This window comes from Sphaeramia orbicularis, chromosome 20, assembly GCF_902148855.1.
Source record: "Sphaeramia orbicularis chromosome 20, fSphaOr1.1, whole genome shotgun sequence".
Classification (NCBI taxonomy): Eukaryota; Metazoa; Chordata; class Actinopteri; order Kurtiformes; family Apogonidae; genus Sphaeramia; species Sphaeramia orbicularis.
In genome coordinates this window covers 7,274,332-7,291,271 of record NC_043976.1, presented here as the reverse complement: position 1 = coordinate 7,291,271, position 16,940 = coordinate 7,274,332, and the positions used below count along the sequence as shown (strand labels likewise).

At 39.7% G+C, this 16,940-nt stretch overlaps 1 protein-coding gene across 2 annotated transcripts in view; it reads left to right on the top strand.

Moving 5' to 3' along the window:
- pard3aa (par-3 family cell polarity regulator alpha, a) overlaps positions 1-16,940 on the top strand; it is a 426,578-nt gene that overhangs the window by 191,264 nt on the left and 218,374 nt on the right. Inside the window, exons 8-12 of one of the 2 annotated variants that reach the window (XM_030123467.1) lie at positions 3,153-3,278; positions 7,569-7,790; positions 7,965-8,152; positions 15,605-15,744; positions 16,240-16,368. In XM_030123467.1, coding sequence (XP_029979327.1) covers positions 3,153-3,278; positions 7,569-7,790; positions 7,965-8,152; positions 15,605-15,744; positions 16,240-16,368 — 805 coding nt within the window. Of the gene's footprint in view, positions 1-3,152; positions 3,279-7,568; positions 7,791-7,961; positions 8,153-15,604; positions 15,745-16,239; positions 16,369-16,940 lie in introns of both variants that reach the window. The other variant, XM_030123466.1, reaches the window with a different exon arrangement.

Genomic DNA, 16,940 nt, shown 5'->3' with positions numbered 1-16,940 from the left:
ATTAGGCTTTAATAAACTTCCACATTGGCTACGATTTCAGTCAGTGGTTGTTGGTCAGACTGCATCTTCCAACACAGCACAGCAATTCAGTCTGGCCAGTATATTTCTTTTCCATCAACTAAGGCACTAATAGCTATCCGAGCCTTCAAGACATGATAAGACTTAGCGTCTGGTCAGTTGGATGATGCTAATGGCCTAGCCGAGCTCTTTCCTGTGTGCTGTGTGCTAGGACAGCAGGACAGGAGGCATTAGACTCAGTGGGCTGTCATTAGTGTCTAGACCAGGGCCATAGGGGTCAGACAGCCAGCAAAACCAGACAGCAAACACGAAACTGCAGGCACACCAGCTTAGGCTGCCTACATTCTGCTTCACTGCACTGACATCAAGTTGGATCCAAGCAGGAAGGAGAGACAGCTGCAGGGGAGAGCTTAGAGACGATGTCATTCTCAGCACACACTTTTTCACACCACATCCATACCTGCACACACATACCGTTTATGAACATAATACAGCAACCTTGAGAGACTTGTTCTCCCATTGAGCCATTCTGTCTCATTTTTACATAGAGTGAAAGAAATGCTGATCTACCCCTGAACACCATGTGCACAGTCGCATATGCAGTACAAGCATCGCACACTCACAGATGCATTATTTGACAAATGAACATCTCATTCCATGACCATTTTCTATTGTAAACAAACTGTGGACATAATTGCCATGCATAAATGCACCCTGATTGGATTATTATTTGATTAAAGGCAGTAGATGAGAGCAGGTGGCCTCCTACAAGCCATTTCTCAGCACTGCTGCCCAGCTGGAAGATGGAGCAACTCTGTATTAAGATGTTGATTCTTGTGTTGTTAAAAAAAAAAAAAGAAAGTAAAAAAATAGGACTTATTTTTCTCTCATCTGCAAAGAATATATTAACTACAAACTGCCTGTGCTTATACTTAGACTTAATGAATTCAGTGACTTGGAGCCTGTGAGGATGCCATTTAGTTTTTGCTTTAGCTCTCCTGCTTTCCCCAAGTAACTGATAAGTATCTACAGAAAACCCATCAGTGAGAAGGGAGGGAATTGAGGGGTGGTGATGCATTACTCATCACAATAATAGTGCTTTTACAAAATCATCATCTTCTTCAAATCTCTAAAAGATGCTGCTTTATCCCCAATCCTCCCAGCTGCTGCTTTGAATACTGATCAGGGATCAACCACAACTGCTTTATCTTCTGTCTTGGGTCTGCTAACAGATCAGGAGTCATTAGACTGCGTCCACGCTATAATCTCTATGTGCATTTTTTTGTTTTCAAGCTGCCAAGGAATACAGCGATAAAGCACAATCATGTCCATTTCCACACTACCCTCAATTACTCTCTGTTCAACACACTTAAGCTGACCTGGCAACAGCAGTGCAGACTCGGAGGAAGGCCTTTTGTAATCTTTAATTTCAGTTTAATGCTGATCCATTTACCCCCAGTGAGGAGCTGAGATGAGTCTGTGGTGTAAGCGTGGATGTCCACATTATGCAGCCAATTAGAGCAATGTTCTATGAGTGGCCCTGTTTGGCGGAAATGCAAAAGAGCTCTGCAAGTCTGTCCTTGGTGTCTGCAGTAAACAGGGCCACCATTGAAATGACCACTTGTATATGTCAGTCAGCCAGTCATCTTTTGAACTGCTTTATCCTCAGGAGGGTCGCGGGGGTGCTGGGGCCTATCCCAGCTACCTATGAGCGAACGTTGGGTACACCCTGGACATGTCGCTGACATATAGAAACGAACAACTAATCAATCTCACATTCACACCTATGGGCAACTTTAGCTTAACCAATTAACCTACTAGTGCCTGTCTTATGCATGGTGGGAGGAACCTGTAGTGCCCAGAGAGATCCCATGCAAACACGGGGAGAACATGCAAACTCCACACAGAAAGGACCCTGGTGGTGGAATGGAACCCAGGACCATTTTGCTGTGAGGCGACAGTGCTATCCACTGCATCACCGTACTACTCTACTTATGTATGTGTCCAGTAAATGAAAATAAAATTATGAAACGCATACATCTTCAGTCATCACCATGGACAAGCTGCTGATTGCAGTGTAATTTAGCATATTTCTTACATCTCTTACACTTTCAGTTGGGGTATATTTCATCATTATTTCTCATTTCCCAAAAGGAGACCTCCAAACTTTCTGACAGTTAGTACAAGGACAACAAGTGCTAGGTCTCAGTCAGTCTACCTGCTACCTCAGGCGTGTTCCACCTTAGAGACAGATGACGTTTGTAGTTTTGCTACATGAGTGTACATCAGCTCTCTTTGCATGTGGTTATCCTCAGGGCTTAACAAAAGCCCTAAGGAGCTCACTGATGTATTTTATTCCGATTGTGTGGTGGGGTTTGTCGGTAAAGGTTGGCTTTTTTGAAGGGATTGCTGAGGTTGCACTGCATTGAAACAGCTCAGGTATTTATATATTTTACTGCAGGTGCTCGTCTTAAGCTCCGGTGAAGGAAACTGATGCATTTTCTCTGAAGCCCTAACATGATTTCCTGCTGTAACTGTTGGTCTGAGTTACGTCAGACACTGCCCTGTCATTCTCCCACTGACAGACTGTGTATGACACAGAGATGGACAGAGGTTTAACAACAGGAAAATACAGGTTTTATATAAGCCTTTCCAAACACTAAACTCTTGGTGACCTGTTGTACAGCATGGTGCTCTGAAGCTCAGCTTTACTTTTGAGAATGAAGTCTGTTTTTGAGTATTTTTTTTTAAAGTATATGATAAATATTAACCAAACATTTAGAAAAAAAAGTTTGATTTGAGATTTTGCATTTACATTAAAATGGTATCATACAATTATGTAAACCACTCAAATCTGTAACATGGATAATAAGAACAGTATATTAAACTTTAAAATTTACTTCAACTTACTTAATTGTGATTATTTTTCATTCTTTAATAGATTTTTACTTTAGTTCAAGCCTACTATATACTTCTGTACCCTGTCAATACCTTTATTAATATAAGGATAAAAGTGAGTTTGAACTTGCTGCTTGTTATTGTAGGAATATAATCAATTGGTTTATGTGGTGTCAATAACACACAATGTGTTAAATTATCTTTTATCTTAAGCTGCTGTTTTTGGTCATTTCCAGGACTCAGGGCTTGTTAGTGAAGCGTCTAGAGCGTGGAGGCAAAGCAGAGCAGGAGCGTCTCTTCCAGGAGAACGACTGTATTGTTAAGATTAATCAGGGCGACATACGCAACCTGCGCTTTGAACAGTAAGTACCACATTTTATCTTTCTTGATGGTATCATCAAACCTGTTTCTATGTAATATTCACTTTTTTTCCCCCACACATTTTTCTGTATTTTCTCATGTTTACTCCACTTTTAGAAGTATTTATTAATTTTTCCTTGTCAATTGTCCAGAACACCAAAATAATTTAGTTTCTTCCAAATATTAAGACACACACTGTGTATTATTATCTTGAAGCTTTGTTCACAAGGCGGTGCATTTCACATTGAGACCACTGGGCTGGGCGTTAAGTGCTATTCCAGTAAATAGTGTTGCTGTTGATAAGTGGAGCATAAACTGCAGGAAGACGTGACACCCACACAGCTGCACAATAAAACAGAAATATCACCAACTCATTGGCCTTCCCGTAATAGGTCTCACTGACCTGCAGTCCTTCACCACCGCTTCAACCTCTGATCCAAAACCGCCTACATGCTTCTCTTGCTTCATTTCTATTGATTCATTGCTCCCCTTAATTTCCTAAAGTGGAATATAGATATAAGTCAGTGATTGTGGCTACTCTCACATTTACAGTGACACTGAGCTGTAAAGTCTTATCAACGCCTATGCATGTAGCCTTGTTATTCTTACATTATGGAGGTGTAAATGTGTTTTCAAAATCATTTGTGGTGTCTCTGCTTCCTTATCGGGACATAGTTCTTCTTTCTTAACATAAATCATGAAAATTTATGGCCACAGGGTTGTTTTGGTGTTGTATTTAGGTTTAGATTAAGGCAGTGTTTATGTAGTAAGTCTTCATGACGATTAGGGTTAAGACAATGTATTATGTCAAAAGGAAATTGTCACCAAAGCAGAAATTAGGAAATTAATTTAAGTATGTGAAATCACCCCACAAATGAAACAGGGCTATGCATATGTGTGTATATGTGTGGCAGGATGAGGCTGGATTCTGAAGGCAGTTAACAGAAGGGGTCTGGTCTGTTTTCTTCCTTAACTGCCCAGCCTGATGGACGTAATCATCTTAAAGGCTCATTCGTGCTTGCTTTATGTATGTAAATAGGTATGTCCGTTTCTAATGGTGTGAAGCGTCACTGCCTTCATACTTCCATGCATCCAGTGCGTTGGAATCAGCATTTCTCAATCAATCCACCAGAGGGCGCCGCTCTTAATTACCATACTGGCTAAATACCACGAAGAAGAGTGAAGTTATTTAGAAGAAGAAAGTCAGTAATAATAATAATAATAATAATAATAATAATAATAATAATAATAATAATAATAATAATAATAATAATAATAACAAACATAGTGAAGACAGAGCAGGTTTTACTAATGTTGATATTGAGAAGAGTAGTGGTCATAAATATGTTGGTAATTTTTTTTTTTCACGAATTCACACAGTCGCTCTTTGAAAAGTACTGCTATTTGTGGAAATTATTCTCTTCAAATCTCAACACTGGTCCCTAGGGATGTCATGAGAACCGATACTCACGATACTATTCGATACAATGATGAAAAAAGAATCGTCGATACTCATTTTTTAATAAACGGAAACTCCAAAACCGATGCCTGCGTGAGAACTGATACCATCCGTAGGCTACTACTCTTCCGGATGGGGGCTGTACGCACCCACAGTACACATGCGACAGGTACAGGAACTCATGAAAGAATGGACATGGCTGCAGCTAATGCTCTGCCTCATCTAATGGACAAAAAAGGACCAAAAGTTGTTTCAGGTTGATGACCATGACCTGGTCATGGGTATGCATAAGCCACTGTGTAAACACTGTCACCGCGGAATTCAAATGAAGGGTGGGTACACGAACCTAGCAAAGCATCTTCAAGACAGGCGCCCAGATCTGTTTAAAGAATTCTAGGTGAGTTTGGTTATTCAGCATTAAACACCTGATATGCGATATCAACAGGGCTGGACATTGGCACTGGTCCGATGGCCCGACGCAGTTTTTACAGCTTGGCCCGTTTGGACCACCACCGATATGAAATGTTGACAATAAGAAACTATACCAGCGGCCACTAACAGGTGGACCGTGGTCCGGGTCTGGACCCAGAAGCCGTCCCATAGGGACCCAGACTTTCAGCTGGTGGTGGAGTACTTCTATTATAACTGCCACAGCTTACAGTAGAGCAGATGAGGAAATGCACAGACCAATTACATGTATGTAGATCCGTCCCACGTGATACCACTTAGCCAATCACGTCTGTGCATTCAAAGCCGTAAACTGACTGACAATGCAACAGATGAAGGAGTTAGAGGCAACAGCAATATTTATTTATATGCTTAAAGTATTTAAGTTTATGGGTTCTTCTGATTTTTTTTTTTTTTTTTTTTTTTTATAACCATGCTACCAATTTGGTATCGAGAATTGTGTACTTTCAGTGGTATCAGTATCAATTCCTGAACTTTTGGTATCATGACCCCTACTGCCTCCATGGTTCCCGGTGGTACTGCTCCGTGTTCTCCATCTGGGTACACATCTGCAAGCTCCCAGAAAACAGACAGAATTACGTACGGAATGTATGCAGAGAATGGACAGATCACTCCATCCGGAACTGTCTGCATCTTTAACATAGAGCAACTGCTGGTTTTAGAGCTACTCTGCAGGATGATTGACAGAATTAAACTTTGGGACCTCTTTGCAATTAAGAAGCAGATTCAGAAACTCCTCAGTTTTTCCTCATTTTCAAACAATGAATGCTTGATATTCTATAATATATGCAAGCATATATTGTAAAACATATAAGAAAAGCTCTGTATCAGTTTGTAAAACTCTAGATTGTCATGGTTACCTTACCACATTATGCTAATATGTTCATGAGACTATGTACAAAGCCACTAAGGTCTAGAGTCTTTTTTTTTCTTTAGAAAATGATGCTATTGTCATTAGTAAACATCCCGGTTTCCTTCCAAGGCTTTTCTTGTGTGAAAGAGGCTTACAAACCAAATCCACAAGGGAGTGATGTTTTGTAGTGTTCCGCACTTACCCTCCCCTGCCAAACACACACTCCTCACCAGCATCCAAATGCATATTATGCTTCTGATTCTGCATGAAAATGAGGTGAAGGAGCTAAACTTTAGTCCCCTTCTACCCCCCTCACTCTGTCTCGCTCTCATCGTTCCCTTTTCCCCCTGTTGATTGTGCACCAAGCAACAATTTAAAGTGATAGTCTAATCTCCTTGGATTGTTTTGCATGGGTAAATATTTTGAGGCGCTTAATCTAACCAAATGTAATGATGCATTGATGGGGTAATTTATTATTCAATCAGGCTCATGTGGAGGCTGATTACTGGAGTGATGGCACTGTATACTTGTATGTGCACACAAACACATATGTACACACAAACTCAGCCAGTCATCACCCATTGTATGCCCACGTGATGATTTTGGTAAATTACCATAATAAATAATAAAGATCAGAGTGGCTAGATCATCAAGAAGAGGCTTAATGTGGCATTTGCACATTGGCTTGGTGACACTGCTTGAATGAAATGCCATCTATTGACGTGGAAGCAGCTTAGAGGTTGTCATTTGAATAGAATGGTGTTACTGGCATGATGATGGGGTTTGGAAACGGGAGGTGGGATTGTTGGAATCCAGGTTTCCAGTGTGCCTCTGGCCTCTCCTGCTGCTGGATAGCTCGCTCTTAGCAGCCTATCTATATGCTAAGTGCTGCCGGCAAACCAGACTAAACAATTCTTGTGTCTGGGAATGATGTTGAGTTCTTGCCTTGGCTTATTTGGCCCCAAAACCCACATGAGAGTTGGTTTGTGTGTGTATAAGGAATGAAGTGTCTGTCTGCTTATTTTGGAACCTCATTGTCTGGAAAGCTTCCTTGATGCATGATTCATCATCTGCGTTCTGATTGTCTAGTCAGCTCTTGTCCATTCATGTCTAACCACACACAAACACAAACACACACTAACGATCACAACACTGTAGAGAAAAATACTCCAAATACAATGTTTCACAGGCGTATTGCAGAATACACAATAATGTTCCACTGGCCACTCACCAGTCACTATGCTTATCTTCTCTCCTGTCGTGATGCTGGTAATTATAGATAATGTAATTTTTTCTATCCTGCTGTGTAGTGAGCAGCCTTGTGATTAGCCATGTTAACCTCCACACTCACTATCGCTGCTCAACATACATAGCTTTCTTATCCTTCTATATCTGCCAAGCTATGATAGTCCATTATTGCAATGTATCTCTTATCATGTTTGAGCTAATTCATTTCTGTCTCCATGACCTCCCCGTTTTACCCTTCTCTTGCTCATTTTGCATCACTTCCAGAGCCCAGAATATTTTCAGACAGGCCATGCGCTCTCCGGTCATCCTCTTCCATGTGGTCCCCGCTTCCATGAAGAAGCACTACGACCTGCTGTCGGCCCAGAATGAGCTCAGCCCACCCCAGTCCAATAGGGTCCGCTTTAGCCAAGACACTCAGCAAGTGGGGGACAGGTCCAGTCTGGTAGGGGGGCTGACAACCCGATCTGGATCTCAACTCAGCCACAAGTAGGCTTTATTTATTTATTTATTTAACTTTATTTTAAGTTACTATACAAGCTACGTTTGATTATGAAATGAAATTTTAAGTATCAATGGTAATAACAAGAAGTGTATTTCCATCTCTGTATTATTTCACAAACAGCATTTATAAACAGTTTAATTTAGATCCTTTTTCAGTAGCTTCCAGGGCCCTCTGGCAGGGAGTACCCCAGAGCCGGGCAGACGCTACGCCACATTACCACATAACTTAGTCTCCAGGTCATCATCGGCCCCCTCCCCAACCCTGCAGCGCAGGGTTAGTGCAAATCCATCCACCAACCTCTTCCTGAAGAACAAAGGCCGCAGGTTCAACATCCAGCTAAAAAAAGGTAAGAACAAGCTGACATATTAATAGACATCTTCATGAGAATAATGTCAGCAGACCTCAGCAGATGGCAGCAATTAAGAGTAACTGCATAAGTACTGATGGTGATATAATGTTCCCTGCAAGACTGGGAATATGAGAACATCTTTTTACATGCATATTCTTCCAACATTCTCATTGACAGATTACATCAGTTTCCTCTTATCTGTGGAGAACAAGCTCAGTGGAAAATATTACAGATTCAAAGATTACTTTTTTTTTTTTTTAGCATGGAGTCTCTCCAATACAGAGATTTAACAATGCATTAAGACAGAAGCATAAATTCTAGGATTGACCATCAAGGACATACTGAACCAAACACAAGATACAGATATAATAATTATCATTTTAAAATATTTTATTTCTTTTTTTAGTCTTTTATTTTCAGTTTAATGAGTGAATATCGACTATTTGACTGGTTATGAGTAAGTTTTTAATGAGTTTTGGTATTTAGCTGAAAAACATTTGATGAACGGTCATGTTACATCAGATATGATTTACAAAACCCCTGTTTATGTAAGGTCCAGTTCTACTGAGAAATGAGGTGATTTTTCTTTCTATATCCATTTCAAGTCATGTCATGTATTAGAATTTTAAATGCATGTGTTTTTGATATTTATCTTTCAGTGAAAAAAAAAATCTTTGTTGCACATTTTAATATTGTCATTTGTAAAAAAAAAAAAATATCCCTGTGACCTTTGAGCCATTGAAACAAACCCCTTACTCCTCATAAAGAAATGGGAAACAAAGGGCCTCCTCATTATTTCTGTTCACTCATTTCCTACAGAGTAAACAATAGATTTAGGGACATTGAAGTCTGTCTTTCAAGAAATGTATAAAAATCACTTTTCACCTTGGGGCTTTATTTAACAGCGTCGGCTAAAAGCAAGCACAGATGAGGTCCGTCTTGAAAACAGGGTTTGTGGTTTGATGCAGTCGGGCTACATCACCATGCTCCTTGTGGTTGAAATGTTCAGATTCAGCAATCAGTCTGCTTCCAGCTGAGGTCGGATTGTTTGTAGACTTGGATGGACCTTTTGATACCAGAGCAGTTATACATTTTAGCCAACCATTGTGCTGGCTGAACTGCCAGGCTCCATCTCATGTTCATCACCTTACTATCTTTATTTGAAATAATGAGCAGTTGCTTGTGAAATGAACCAGTGCTGCGGAGACTTGGCTGTGCTTTCTGACTCTCTTTGCTCCTTTTTTTTTCTATTGGAGGCAGCAGATGTTTAGTTGAAAACTGGCACCAGGGCCTTAGCAGTAAGCTTCGGGGAATAGTACAGCAAGTGAGGGCAGCGGCACAGGCTAAATGCAACACTCTCTAGGGACATGCAGTCACAAGCTCCTCTAATATATTTGATGAAGGTCCCCAAGCAAAGCCAGCAGAGTTCTTTCATAGTGTGGGGTGATGCACAAGTTCTATTTATTTGTTTATTATGTGATGGAGTTCAACTCTTTTTTTTTTTTTCTTTTTTCTTTGCGCAAGTCTCTCATTTTAGCGTAACCATGCCAGGGAGATGCTGGTAGAGCTCCAGTAACAGACCAGTGCCAGTAGTTTAGTTTATTTTCACTTGCCACATTGCTTCACAGTCTAATTCCCACAAGTCATAATTCTAAAACTATGCTCTTATCCGAGTGACAGAAATGTCTTTGGAGATTATTGTTCATGATTTAAATGGGGCTTAGCAGAATCGATGCTTTCAGCTTGTAAACTTCCAGCCATTTGTGAATGGAGATAAATTGCTGTCCAAAGGATGTTGGGTTACAAATTCAACTGAGCACTAAAATCCAACACACTGAAGAAATGTGCCTCGGAAATCCATTTTGACAGTTCCATTTGATTATTATCAGACTTTATCTCCGCTAATGTACTTTAAGACAGGCTTCAGCAGGTTTGTTGTTGACTGCTTGTAATTGTTGGGAGTCCGACTAAGTGGCTCTGAGTTCCGAGCGGCAGGAGCAGATCTTGCATGGCAAATTAACAAGAGTGCCTTAATCAAATAGTGCAGTCGAAAAGGACATATGCACTCCATTAAGTCATTGTAATGTGCCTCAGCGTCTCCTCATGTTTGCTGTTTAATTGGTTTATTGGAGCCAGGATTTCAACTAATCCAGAAAGGGATACAATTACTTTTATCCTGGTCTTCTATTACCCAAAATATAGACATCAGTGGTTAATTACTGCGAGCTTATTAGAGAAGCATTTCTCCTAATTACCTGATTGGAGACCGTTAATGGTGGGATCTTTCAATGTGCAGAAGTTTGATTCGTCTCATTAGGCTTTGTGCCGGCCAGGGGAGAGGTAAATGGACACCTGGGGAAAAAGTGGAGTGGAGGGTGTCACTGGACAAGGTGCATGCTGGGACAAAGAGGAGTTTAACAGTGGCACCAACACAAAAGGTGTATCTCAATATCAAACTGAGTTCAGACTTGTAAACTCTGCAAGTTCGGTCTTGGTAAGAAGGGCCCAAGAGAATGGACTTCCTAAGAACACAAGTCTCTGTTTCATTGGGATGGTTGCATGTTTGTGAACTTTCCTCCTTGGCTCTGTTGTATTTCCTCCATCAGCCCCCTGATGTCGTTTGTGAGAGGTTAGCTTGATCATTACAAAAGTTAAAAGGTTTGCTTTGACACTAACGATGGGCTTTGAAGGTTGAACTGTCAAGGGATTTTTATAATTACTTAGTTGTTTCTTTTTTTGGAAGATTGCCCATTCATGATCATTTATCTATTTCAAAATGTATACTGATTTCTATAAGACGACAACAATAACCGAGAAGTATTCACTTAAAGAAAAAACGTACAATTGCAAGTTGTCTTCCAGAGTAAATTGACAATAGCACAAAATGCATTTTAGGATTTTTGGAGCCAAATCCACGAGTCACCAATCAGTGCATCTTTGGTTTAAGGGGGAGACAAGAACAATGTCCAGATATTCCAATCCGATTTTGGCTAGTGCAAACTTTTGAATGGAACAGTACTTAGGCCTCAATTGACGACATTTCACGAGATCGGGAGAATAAAAGAACAGACAAGAATGAGTATTGAGAAATGACTATAATGAGGATTAGTGTTGGGTACTGGCACACGTTATACGGCCAGGATCTACCTGACTGACTGGCACCATGAATTATAAGAACTGATTTCAGCAGCACATGAATGGAACCTGGAACACACATGATCAAAAATAACATTCAAAATGTACTAATAAAATATGTTTTAATGGGTGAAGACATACCAGTGTACATACATACACTAGGTTTAAGTTTGCTTTGTTATGCAGGGTCTGAAATGTCCTTAACTTACACATTGACAGTGAATGTCACTAGTAACATTTAACTTATTGATGCACATGCCCCAGACAGGACTTGAACCCACAATTCCCAGCCCCGGAGGCTGATACCTTAGCTATTTACACCACTGGGTCTCATTAATAAACTTATTCCTACAACAACACCTATTGTCAGAAAAAAGGCACTGATACTTAAGCTGATCTGGCTTTGAATACAGCAGAAATCTACAGGTTGACAATTTTAGATAGTAGAGGGTACTGATATACCTTGTGTCAAAAGTTTAGAATTCAAGAAGACAAACTCTGCAGGTTTAATGTTCACCAACAGCAGCTATTTCTGTCTGCTTAGTTATTGTGCTACATTGATGGGGAGATCACAGAACCCTCAACAACTCAACTTTTTGACTTTCTCAGCAACCTCCTCATCACCCCTCTCCTCTACCCGCTTTTGCGCTTCTTGTTCATCAACACAATCGCTGTCAACGAAGCAACAGACAGTTCGACAGACTACTGGAGAGACAAACTGGAAAAAGTAGGTCATGATGAACCATCAGAGGTGCTGACAGCACTGTGAAATGAGCAGCTACTTTGACATGAATACTAATCACTGTTGTTATCATCAGAAAAGCCCCCACTGAAACCATATAATGCGACATTCCCGCTTGAGTGCTAAAAGTGCCGATGGCTAGATTATGCATGGTGGAATCTATCTTGGTAAACGCTCTTAATGACTCATCTAATACCATTTTGTAGCAGCAGTGTTATTGAATCCTTAAATATTCTGTTAAAAAATTATGTGACAAATGCAATTTTTTAAACTTTACCTCATGCCACAGCTGACATTTGAAACCATTTCTTGTTCTTATTTGACAAATTCAGATCTGGTCAGCTGAAAAGGTCAGGCCTGAGATCTTCTTATTTATCCGTTATTGTATTTGCCTTCTTCCTTCAGACCAGCGATTTATATTCATTTGATGAACCTTAAAGGTCAGCCCTAAAACCTAAGGCAAATTACTTTGCACAGTTAGTGCCTCAAATGTTTTGTTAGATGTTGAATTTTACCTTCCATCACTGCAATTCAAAACACTAGCTGTTTCTGTTTGAGGATGCTTTTTTAACTCAAACTTCACTTTGCTAAATCCAAACCATGTATGTCATGTAGCTCATTGCCTTTACATGTAGTTTGCATTGATTAGAATCACTTCCTGACTTCTACTTGTACCAAAAAGTTGGAGAAGCTCTCATAAAAGTGTATGGTATTTAAAGCTATACCTACCGATGTGGCATTTCTCACAGCACTTAGTAAAAGTTTGAACATGAACAACCCGCCTCCCTCCAAAGCCCCGCCCCCTTCCTGCTGCTTGAGCTCTGAGGCTCCTCCTCCTCTCTCCTGATGCGCGATGGAAACGGAGGAGGAAGCAGAGGTGGAGGTCCGGTCCGTTTTGGCGTGTCCGCGGACCCCTCCCTCAGTAATCAGATGCATCATCCACCTGCCGCGGGCCCGCGGCTCCTGTTCCATCAGTAGACCTGGTCTGTGCAGTACTGGGTCAGGGTCTTCACTGCAGTGCCCAGGGGATGGGCGCGCGCACTGTGAATGCGCGGCCTCCGCGAATTTTCCGTGGACATTTGAAGTTTCATAGTCCATACAATTATCATCCTACATTGTGTGACACCATGTACATGTACCTGTATGAGTCCCACCGTCATAAAAGCTGAGCTTTATGCAGACCTGTTCAGTCCAGTACAGCTGACTTCCGGACTTTTATCTCCATCCTTCATTCATCAGACTCCTGTTGGTGCCCCTCAGTTGTCGTTTCTGTTCATAAATCCATTTAATCCCTTCCACATGTGCATGTCAGTTCTATCCAAACATATCCTAGACAGTAGGCTGTGGTCAGTGACAGGAGAAGCAGCATCAGATTCAGAGGTACACGTATCGGATGTGAGACGGCGATAATGGATCGGATGCTGGTCGGCCGTAATGGATGATTGACAGGAGGTTCAGTCAGGCTCGGCCAATTATTTCATTCGGACAGACTAAAATGATTGGTCAGACTTTTATTAGAAATATATGAGAATTAAACATTTTTGAGTTTCAATACCTGGTGGATTTCTTTTACATTTTAGTTTGACACACACTTATTAGGAGCATTTTAAGATGACAAAAGAAAAGTGTAAAAATGCCACATCATACGGTATAGCTTTAATACATGTGCAAGATAGTTTTGAATTTTTTTTTTGGGTGATATAAGAATAGTGCTTCTCATTTTAAAAAAGTCTATTGAGCTGCATGTTAATGCATTCTGCAATCCATAACTGTTCATCTTTTTTCTGTTTATTCTGGGCTCTAACTGATCTTTAATCCAACCATAATTTGCAAGCGTGGCTATCCACTCCACATGCTCTCATCATAAACACTCAATTTTGGTTTATAGCATTGACACTATTTTTGGAGTCTGGGACAAATTTCATTATGTGTGCTTAAAAGCATGAGTGAGACACACCCTTGTGGCAAACCACGGCAAAATGTCAGGATGGAGGGAAGTATGTTTGCATGAACTATAGGAGGTCAGAATATGAAACATCATTTGATCCCTCTTTAGTGGTTACTCATATTAGAGCAGTGTGTAATAATAATGAAAAGATGATCTTTCAGAGATTGATTTGTAAGTTGAACTTTCATTATCAAAAACATTTACTTTGTTTATTTTTTTTTTATTACGAATATCAACATTTAAAATGAAAAACAACAAAGAAAAACAGAGAAAAAAGAACATATTTGAAAAGGAGCGGGATGAATTGCAACATATATACTCCCACCCCTTTACCACATGTCATTAAAAAAAAATATTACACCTATCAAAAATAATTATTCTTAAAGCTCTCCATTACTCCCATAGTATATATTACGCTGTATTATACATTGTATATTATAATACATTTTCCATAATCATATAATTTGCTATACATTATATACAGGGTGTCCCAAAAAATTTATACACACTTTAAATAATTGTAAAGTAGGTGTTTATTAAAATTCATTTAATTTTCAAAATATAATATAATTTACAAACATCATTTTACTGTTTTGTCACCGCCTGTCCTCAAACTGACGTCCGTTCTGATCCAGACTCTGCTGACAACTCGAAGCAATGGAATGGCACACATCACAAACAATTCCCTTGGTATTTGCGTGCATTCATGTTCAGTGGCTTGTCTCAATTCAGTGACTGTCGCAGGTCTCATAGCGTAGACTTTGTCTTTTAGGTATCCCCATAAAAAAAGTCTAGTCATGTGTGGTCAGGTGAACTTGCCAAACAGGTGGATTGGACAGAGTGGTTTCGTTGAATACCCTCCACGTTCACCAGACCTCAAACCACTAGACCTTTTTTTATATGGGGATACCTAAAAGACAAAGGCTATACTATGAGACCTGCAACAGTCACTGAATTGAGAGCAGCCATTGAAACGTGAATGCACGCAAATACCAAGGGAATTGTTTCGTGATGTGTGCAATTCCATTGCTTCGCATTGTCAGCAGAGTCTGGACCATAACGGACGTCAGTTTGTGAACAGGTGGTGACAAAACAATAAAATGATGTTTGTAAATACTTTTATGTTTTGAAAATTAAATGAATTTTAATAAACACCTACTTTACAATTATTTAAAGTGTGTACATTTTTTGGGACACCCTGTACATTGTGTAATTATACACTGCATATTTCATCCATTTCTATACTACAGAAAAATACTGTCAGTCGCATTGTTGTGAAATACATGATACAAAATGTTGTTGCTGATATTCATTAACTCGTGGAGATTTAACTCATTTTATTAATCTCGCTCTTCTCTGAATCATAAACCATCCACATTAATGGAAAAATGAACAGCAAAAGCACTGTTATGTCTTTGGTAGCAGGGTGTAAAAAAATTACTTGTCTTTGCAGCTTTAGTGTCGGACCAAGGACCTCCTCTGACAAATGAAGTACTCCAACCTCTGAACTCTGACCTCTTTGTAGAAAGGGGACACATAAGAACTAATTAACACTGATTAGCAAGATATCATATTACATTTCTAGTATTACATTTAATAGTCCCCTTTTGTTTAATTTTCTCAGGTCCAGAGGGTCTCGGCTTCAGCATCACATCTCGAGACGTCCCGATTGGCGGCAGCGCTCCGATTTATGTAAAGAACATCCTTCCTCGAGGAGCTGCGATCCAAGATGGCCGATTAAAAGCTGGAGATCGCTTGCTCGAGGTAGAGTAATGCCTCTTAACAACCTCTAACCATTATGTCTTCACTGAAATTGGATGTTATTCCAGAGACTAATTATTCTTTTGTTGATATGGCTTTGTTCCAGATTTCAATCTTACAGCGCTTTTGTTGAAATGAGTCTAACGCATAACGTTCCTTATGGCTATAACAATTTAAATGTAGCATTGAATTGAGGAAAAGTAGTTAAGCAGAATAATATTTTGATTATGCATCAATCACACTGACATGAAAATCAGCTAGTGCTTGCTTTAGGGGGAAATAACTGATGCTTAATTCCAGCTCTAACTGGCTCAGAGGGTAATCTGCATAAAGGTTACATGAAGGCCATAGACTCCCATGTAATTACATAAGCATATTTGGTCTTTGTTTTGTGTGTATGTGCGTACATACTATATGTCACATATATATGTCTACCTACTCATTTATCAAGACTTCATTAGCGTATGACTACTTGCATATGCCTATGTGTGTTTGCAGGTCAGTGGAGTGGATCTAAATGGTAAGAGCCAAGAAGAGGTGGTTGCTCTGCTTCGAGCTACGCCCATGGGTGGGATCGTGAACCTGTTAGTGATTCGTCAAGAAGACTCCCTGCTTCCCAGAGAAGTGGTTAGTGCCAGGATTTCTTTTTTTATCCCTTTAGAACACAGGTGTCAAACATGCTGCCCGTGGGCCAAAACCGGCCATGCAAAGATTCCAATCTGGCCCGTGGCATGATTTTAGTTCAGGGGCCACATTCAGACCAATGTGATCTCAAGTAAAATATTAGCATAATAACTCTTTAAAAATAAAATTTGAACAACCTGAAAATGAAGTGCAGTTTTAACAATATTCTGGCTGTTACTAAATGTTTTGTGTATTTGTAGATCCAATCCATAAGTTGTAATAATAAGCTGACACATAATATTGTAGAAATTATTCTTATTTTAGTTCCAAATTCCAAACTTCGAAATATTAGCAGTATTACGCCTGTTACCAAACATTTGTGTAACATTGTAATGCATATGTACACATCATAAGTTGAGTCATAATATTGTTAAAATTGCACTGAAAATTCTTTTTTTTTTCTGGTTATTTACATCTTTTTGTGAAAGGATAGTTTGTCAGTGTAAATGTTTTCATCATTTAAGGTTTTTCATTGCTCTAAAACAAAGAGTAAAACTTGGATTTGCCATTATTTA